General features: G+C 42.8%; 1 protein-coding gene across 18 annotated transcripts in view; it reads left to right on the top strand.

Moving 5' to 3' along the window:
- The window catches only part of Asph (aspartate beta-hydroxylase), a 210,658-nt gene that overhangs the window by 60,575 nt on the left and 141,659 nt on the right, over positions 1-8,424 (top strand). For all 18 annotated transcript variants that reach the window (XM_021221962.2, XM_029533263.1, XM_029533265.1 and 15 more), the window contains one exon: positions 6,714-6,809. In XM_021221962.2, the coding sequence (XP_021077621.1) occupies positions 6,714-6,809 (96 nt within the window). The remainder of the gene's footprint in view (positions 1-6,713; positions 6,810-8,424) is intronic.

Below are 8,424 nucleotides of genomic sequence, written 5' to 3'. Positions count from 1 at the left end.
AAGTTTTATACTCAGAACATTCCACCAAGCAACGACATGCTCTTTAGGGGCTGTCAGTGAAAACATTCACAAATGCCTACTTCAGCATATGTCAGTTACTGCATTACCATGAAATATTCGTTATTGTTCTTCAGCAAGTTCGGGTATTTGCCATTACATAGGGTTAGTCTCCTGGATTCTCTCAGTTACATGGGTAAGTCCATTTCAGTTAGATTACATAGACAGCTTTGGTATCTCATACCATTGTGAGGGCTGGGAGAATGGCGTTAGGTGGTTATTCTAGTTCTCAGTATAAAACCTTGGGCCTCTGTGCTCCTCTCTGGGCCCTTCCTCAACGTTGTCTTGCTTCTCAGATGGCCATGCGCTCCTGGTCCGGTGAAACACTACGGATGGGTCTAGGTTTGCTGCAGTCGATGAGACCTGAGCTGTGAACAGTGTCCACAGTCACAGTGTGGGTGAAGGAACACTGCTTCCCTGGAAGGACGTTCCTCTCCCTCAGGGAGGCAGGCGAGGAGCAGGCAGGCAGTGATGCCGCACGGTCCGGTCCGCTGTGCTCCAGGCTGGCAGGCTCTGTGTTGGTTTCCAGATCTTTTCTCCTCCTCTCTTTGCCTCTGCCCCAATATAGAGAGTTGAACGTGACTGGTCAGAGTGGATATTTTACTGTAAGAAGCCATGGGACAGAGGTCCCATCCTGACCCTTGACCTGCAGGAATTTTAGACAGCGAGAGAACATGGTGGAATGACAATGTAATAATAAATACAGCCAGCTTTGCTTTATTGTGAGTTTTCAGTTTCTTCCTGGTGTTTCTGAAGAGAACATTTCTATCATTCGGAAGCTGAAGGGTGAGTATTAAGGCAGTTAGAGTTTCACACAAACGTTTTTTTTTTTTTTTTTTTCAGGGTATTGGGGGTTGAATGCAGACCCTACCATTGCTTAAACAAAGGCTATTCCTTAATTCCTTTTGTTCTTATTTTGAGACAGACTCTCACTAAGTTGTCCTGCTGGCTGTCACCCTGCACCTCAGGCTGGCCTTGATCTTGCATCCTATTGATCTAACCTTAACCTTTTGAGATTATAGCCATGCACCACTACACAAGGTTTCATGAAAAATCGGAGAAAAAAAAAAAATCCTCTGTAGTAAACTGCATTCCCATATCCTGCTTGCTCAAGGATATAACCACAAAAGCTAGATTTTTGTTTTTTATTTGGCTTGGTTTTCTTTTCACAGACATCAATTTCTGCAAGAGGTTTTATTTACATTTGTATGGTCTATTTAAAGCCTTTCCTATTTGTGATAGTGGTGTTTGTTAAATGCTGCAGCAGTATTTCTCACTGCTGACTCACTCTCACTTGATACCTTCCCCCTGCCCCCTCAGAGAATCTGCAGTGTGTCACTGACTTGATGGGGACTCAGAGATGGGCTGTCAGGTGGACAGTCCCCCGAATGCAATGATGTGTGATAACAAAGGGCTGAGGTAGAAAAACAAAGTACAGAGCATGCTCCTGTGGCAGTTCCCTCTGCCAAGAATACCCTTGTGTGGGACCCAGCCCCCCGGCACATCGACATCTATGGTGTGGTGTGTGGCTTACCTGGGAGGCTGGGCGCGGTGCCACAGCCGCAGTGCCCAGCAGCTGTTCACCCTTGCTCTCAGTCTGTGACTTGCACACTACCTGGCCGGTAACCAACAGTCTATAGCCAGTGTTTGCTTGCGGAATGGGGAATATACGCAGAGCTGAAAGGTTCTAGGCCTTTTAAGACAATTGGGGACCTTTGGAAGAGAAACATTAGCTTTCTACAAGAAAAGCCAAGAAAAGCTTGAGTAACTGCAATTATTGCTATGTGTGCAAGGGGTGGGGCAGGAGATTTGATTTTTGAATAAATGAAAAAGTAAATTGGGACACCCCCCCCCTCATTTTACTGGGCCTAAATGATCTGTCTCTACTTAAGGGATGCTGGGTTTGCCGGGTTTCCCCTTCTTTCTTGGTGGAAATGAAAGGCGTCTTGAGTGCCAGTTGCAGATGCACCCTGCTTTCTCAGGCTGCAGAGCTTATCCACACCTGGGTGCTCAGAACTCCCTTAGCTCCTGTTCCCATGATGGTAAGGAGAGGACACTGTCCAGTCCTGGTGGAGTCTCCTTTCTGGTCCTGAATCCAGGCGGTTAGGGAAGAGCCTTATTGTCACTCTCTGTACGGTGGCATACATTTCCACTTCCTGATTTTCTATCTTTCCTGGATCCAGTAAAGGTCCCTTGAATAAAGAGCCCTCCTATTTTATCAAGGGGGCAGTTTTTGGTTCTGGTGATCTCAGACTCTTGCTTAGTTCTGAGATTATTAGTGTATCTAATAAGATATGTATTTACTGACTATATAGGGCAGGAACGAGAAGAAACTTTCTAGCATGATCGATTAGCATCTGTGCCATTTTGGTGTATTGAGTTCTCCGAATATCTGTCAGGTTTCATGTGCTTGTTAGCCTTTTTTTTTCTCAGGATGTATTGATTTGTATTGTTAGGCCATATGCATGTGGAACAGCTGCTCATCTTGGCATCAATTCTGCAAAAGTGACAATAGTTGGAGGAATCTGGAGGGGGGGTAAGATCAACTTTCACCTAGCCGCTACACCATAGTATTAGTACACTGAAGACTAAATAATTTTTAAAGAAGTCTTAGGTTTTACATTTATGTAGAATTTCTATTGTGTTGGATATGGTTAGCAACTAGAGATGGCAGGAAGTGTGCAGGGGGAAGTATATAGGAGATTATAGACAATGCCCAGTTTCTATAAGGGACTTAAACATCTTTGGCTTTTTTATCTTGGAGGTCCTCCATCTAATCCTCCGTGAATACTAAAGAACAGTGTAATTCTTAGGAAAGGTGATTCGTTATTCTTGGATGGAAGGGACCTCGTATCCTAGGGCCTTTCTGTGTTTAAACCCTGCCTGCCTTTCCTGCCCCATTGATTCAGGTTTCTAAGTTTGTTCTCTTCCGTTGCCTGAGGATTGTAGTGCGGCTCACGGCCCTGCCCTTCTGACCTTTAGAAGTCTGTTGAGATCCAGTTGCTAAGCACTTTTGTTTAGGTTGCCCTCTGGACACAGCTTCTCCATAACATCTGTTCTACCTAGCAACCTGTGCGGTTTCTGCTTTCTGGGTTTTTAACTTGTTCCTTCTGGAAGGCTTGTACTGTACATGCTCACTCACTGTGGAAGAGTTCCTTACATTAACAGCTGATGGGTACATCAACAGTTTGATGAATTGTTCGATGTAAATAAATAACACATTTCTGGAGTGTGAAGCTGTTACGTTTATGGAGGTAGATCATATTATTTTGTTCTCCTCCTGGTGGGTGTGGTTGGATAGCCTTGAATTCTGTAAAGCATATCATTAATGGGCCCAAGAGAATTGTCTTTAGTGTCAAGGATACTGTGAATGGCTTAAATCCTGGCTTCATTTACATTTGGTAGTTTCTTGCATTTTTTAAATTAAAATGAAAGAAACAGCTATTTATAAATGTAAATTTTAAAAAGCCTTCTAACTTGTGTAATGAATCTACAGAACAAAAACCAAGATGTTGTAAGAAAAAGTTTTAAATTTTATCCCACTATTGATTGTCCTTGCCTGATGACATTCAAACCTCAGTAGTGTCAGTTAGCAGCTGCTGTGAAGTACAACATGGCAGGAAGAGTTCATCAAAAATCTGGAGCAGCCGGGCAGTGGTCTCTTTGCTTCTGAATAGCTCATCTGGAAGAGGCTTGCCTCTGGGAGCTGTCATTGTCTGAGGCTAAGGTAGGGGCTGAGAGAGCAAGCCAGCCTGCATCTGCTCTACCAATTAAGTTATGAGAAAGAGAGAGAGAGAGAGAGAGAGAGAGAGAGAGAGAGAGAGAGAGAGAGAGAACTGAAGCTAGTGTGAATCTGGATGTAGCCTGGATATAGCACGGAGCAGCTGTTTGTAAGTATGCCATTCGACTGATAGTTTGGGTGGAAATGAAGCTGGGCAGTATTGTCTTTTGTGACATTTTCCATGTTTTTTATCCTTTGGATTATAATGATAAATGATTCCCAGTTGTGTTACAGAAAGCCGCCTCTTTGTGTATTGTGTCTGAAAACTTAAACTGGTACCTTTTAATTTCATTGTATGCATCCACCGGGACTAGACCACAAATGGATTGCATTTCATAATGTAACTTCAAATAGTCATTTCAAGTTCCAGCCCTAACCCTTTGTCATTTGTACTTGTGAAGAAATGAATCAAGCTCTACCACAAATAAACAAACAAACAAACAACGAAAGCCTTCCTCTTAGTCTGAATTGGTCACATGTGTTACTTATGTCTGGTTTTGTGTAGCAGGAGGGACAGTACAGGGAGGGCCAGGGCTTCTCCCTGGGTTATTAAAGCCATTTCAGTGTGACTTCTTTTGTTAAAAGTTTGTAGGGGCCCAGTAAAGGAGATGTCTAAATATGGTCTTCACTGCTTTGAAATTTATAATAAAGTTTATTTCTGCATATAATATAATATATTATATAATTATATAATAATGTAATAAAGTTTATTTATTATCCCCTCTGGATATAGCACTGACTAACTGTTTGTAAGTATGTCGCTTGACTGATGGTTTGGGTGGAAATGAAGCGGGGCAGTGTTTTCTTTTGATAGATTTTTCCATTCTTTTTATCCTCGGATTGTAAAGATAAGTGAGTCCCAGTTGAGTTACAGAAAGCTAGCTCTTTGTGTACTGTGTCTGAAGACTTAGACTGGCACCCTTTAAATACTTATATCATTTCTTTCCTTTTTCAAATGAAATGGACTTTTCCAGGTTTGGTAAGAATGGGGTTTCAGGTACCTGCATCTGCCTGATGGGACTTGGATGGGACTAATGTTGAAAACACAAATGCAGACCAGTTTGAAAGCCAGTTATGTGTATGACACTTCCGAGAATATAGTAACTGTTGCAGGACACCAGGCACATACTGACTGATACCACCTGGGGGGGAACTAGACACATAATAGAGAAATCGTGGTCACAGTCAAATCTCTTGAAAATAGTAACAGCAAGATTGTTGCATTCCTCTTAGGAATCTCTTGTAAATTGTAAGAGCAAGATTGTTGCAATCCTTGTTTCTCCACGGACATCCCTGTGCCAACCAGGTATATCAAAGGCACTTTGTCCCTGCAGTGAGCCTATGTAGCAGTGGGCTGGCAGGAGTGGGCCCCACTTCATGCCCTAGCCCTGAAGTAGGCATTTCTGTAGCAATTGCTTTTGGCCAGCTGCTGACTGAAGTACTGAATGCAGAGACAAAGCACATGAGCCTATGGAATCCTAAGCCTCTCCTCATTGACTGAGCACAACTCGTCCACTGCCAGTCGAGAGGTAAAAGGGTGGGTTACATCAGTGCGAAAGCGCTTTGTAGTAGTCACGCTGTATTTCAAGTGGATGTGAGGCATTGCGAGGATTTTCAACCCTACCCACGCTCTCAGCAAGTGAACTAGTTTGAAATCTCTTTTATAGGTAGATTACACTGATGTGTAGAACACAGCGGTGTGTGGTGGTAGTGTGTACAGGGAGTGTTGAAATTGAGGAAATAGAAGATAGCTGAGCCAGCCTGCTGCTTTTGCAAGCTCTGTAAGAGTACAGAAGTGGCCTCTGGCAGAAACAAGAATAAGAGACCAGACAAAGATTAAAAAAGGAAAATGCTTGAGTTGACATAAGGGGGATGTGGGCATTAGCTGTACAGTGGTACCTATGATCTGCAGAATGTGAGAGCTGGCTTGACCTTTCTTCAAGGGCCACTGTGCACATCTTCCCAGATGCCACTGTCATCCAGCCCTCAGTGAGGGCAAAGAAGCTCAAACTCAGCCAACAGAATTGGACTCTTAGTCCTGCCTTGGTTTCCTGAACATTAAGGATTTATCTAATGTTCCGTTCCACATGCAACACATCAAAGCACTAACTTAGTGTTTATGTGGCTTATATTAACTTGCTTCCTGCCTTATTTTTTTATTACCATTTTCTTTTGTTTGGTTTTGTTTGTTTTTGAAGTGGGCTTCTCTGTGTAGCCCTTCCTGCCCAGGAATTGTTCTGTAGACCAGGCTAGCCTTGAACTCTTAGAAATCCACCTGCCTCTGCCACCCAAGTGCTGGGATTTAAGGTGTGCCCCCACCCCTGCCCAGCTTTCCTTACTTTTTAAACGGACTTTTTGATACCTTTTAGCTCTAGAAAAATAATATGGTTGCTGACAGGTGGTACTTGGTGAAACTTGTAGTGCGTTACATATGATTTATTTAAAACTCTGGTATTCCCTGAAGAATGAACCATGACACATGAAAAGTGAATTCAGGTCTGGAGTGTGCACAGCCCAGCTTCTGGGTGTCTTATGATTCCTTCTACTGGGCACTGAGCTCTGGCTTACGAAGTCCTTACTCATCCTCTTAAAGAAGAGAGGAGCCTGGACTCCCACGCATCTTCTTTTGGCCAGGCTAGACGTGGTAGTCTATGTTGCGAGTATTTATCAACCCCTTTAAAAAAAAGTCTTAGATACACGGAAGACCCTCATGAGATGAAAGAGACGTTTCCTCGGTTTTAAACACAGTACTGGGCAGCCCGAGCCTCTTGTCCCACCAATCAAATGTTTGAAAGTTACTTTTTCTGGTTTAAAGTATAAAGGTAATTTTTTTAAAAAAAGAAGTCTTAGTTAACACTGTGAATAAAAAATGCAGGCCTTAAAGAAAGATCTCCTTCTGAGAGGACATTTCCACCGGAGGAGGAGGCAGAGACTCAGGCTGAGCCGGAGGAGCGGGGCCCCGAGGGGGCAGGTAAGTGTCCCTGAACACTCTGGGGCCGCTTGGCCTGCAGGTGTCTTTACAGTTACAAACTCATGTCTCACCCCGTTGTTCACATCATTTATAAAACCAGCTACCGTTTGTTCTCTTCTGGAATTATAATAAATACTCTTGTAGTGAAGATGTGTTTAGGGTTATTTTAATCAAAATTCCAAGGCTCAGGTTATTGTTGTCCATTGCCCATGACCGTGCAGTTGGGAACAACAGAAGCCAAATGCGTCCTGACTTTAACTCCAGCACTCTTTCCTTATTATATCCAAAGTAGGAACAGACACAGACTGTACACAGCCTGTTTGCTGTCTGCCACGTGAACGATTCCAGCGGGAAGGAAGAGCTAAGCAACCCCCGCCCCCTTCCCATCTATGCCCAAAGCCATGGCCTCTGTAGACATCCTTGTCACACTGTTTCTGTCTCTGCTGGCTTCGTAGATCAGTTCATATTATTTCCATAAAGGGACTTTGACTCATAGATTAGGTGTGCTGACGTATTTTAATAAATTGGCACATAAAAATTTAATCTATTTCCATTATTTTCTGATTGTGGCATAGTAATTATAAAATATTAGCTTCTGTACTTTGTCGCAATACTTAAGAAAATTGGTTTCATTGCGCCACCTACTGGAAGTGCTGTATATGACACTATTGGAAAGAATACATGGCCCAAGTGTGCTGGTGAATACTATTGGATTTTCTTTGCTTCATTCCTTTAAGGAATAATATATTAGTCTAAATTTTATTATGTGTTTATTTCAGAACCTTAGGAAAGCTTATACTTATTGTATCCCTCCTATGACTGTGGAATTAGTGTATGGCTCCAGAATCCATAATACTTTTTAAAAAGGTTTTTTTTTTAATTTAAACATTTGAATTTAACACATACTATTTTACTTTTTACTAAATAAATTTGTAGTTAAAAAAATCAGTTCTTGAGCAAGTAGTGGGTCTGAGATGTGCCATGTGCTCTCTATTCTTCCCTTTGGTTATTAGAATCATTCATAGTCTTTGCAAATGATTGCTGACTCCAGTGAACTATTAGTCTCCATTCTTTTCAACCTCTTGGCAGTGTCCCTTCCAGATTACATTCTGCTCTCTCAGCTGTTCTCTTGTTGACAGCTTAGTTCTTTTTTTTTTTTCCTTCTCTGGCTTCTTTCACTTGTTTCACTAATACAGCCACTTATTATCTCTCATAAAATGCAGTGAAATGAAGCCCCTGATACCCTCCTAAACGCCACCTCCCCCAACCTCGCCTCTTCAGTGTAGTGACCACACTTGACAGAATGCACAGCGCAGCGTTGCCTTTTTACTTTATTTTCTGTTCATCCTTTAACATGTTGTAGCCCAGCTTCTGCCTCTGTCCCATCTTCAAGGGAGAAGAAAGTCGTGTATAGAGTCAGAAATGAAGTGGCAGGGAGCGCTCACCTAGTTCAAAGCAGGCACAGGTAACAGATGAGTCTGGGAAAGTGTGGAGGACCTCATATGTACTTCTCAATCCCTGGTGGCATCAGAGTCAGTAAGGAGCCAAACATAGGAGCAGAGCATCACCACGCCTTGGCTAGAGACCTTCCTGTATCCCATAGGAGCAGAGCATC

Source organism: Mus pahari, chromosome 22 (assembly GCF_900095145.1).
Source record: "Mus pahari chromosome 22, PAHARI_EIJ_v1.1, whole genome shotgun sequence".
Taxonomy (NCBI): Eukaryota; Metazoa; Chordata; class Mammalia; order Rodentia; family Muridae; genus Mus; species Mus pahari.
The sequence above is the reverse complement of the archived record's forward strand: the minus strand, read 5'-3'. Positions and strand labels throughout refer to the sequence as shown.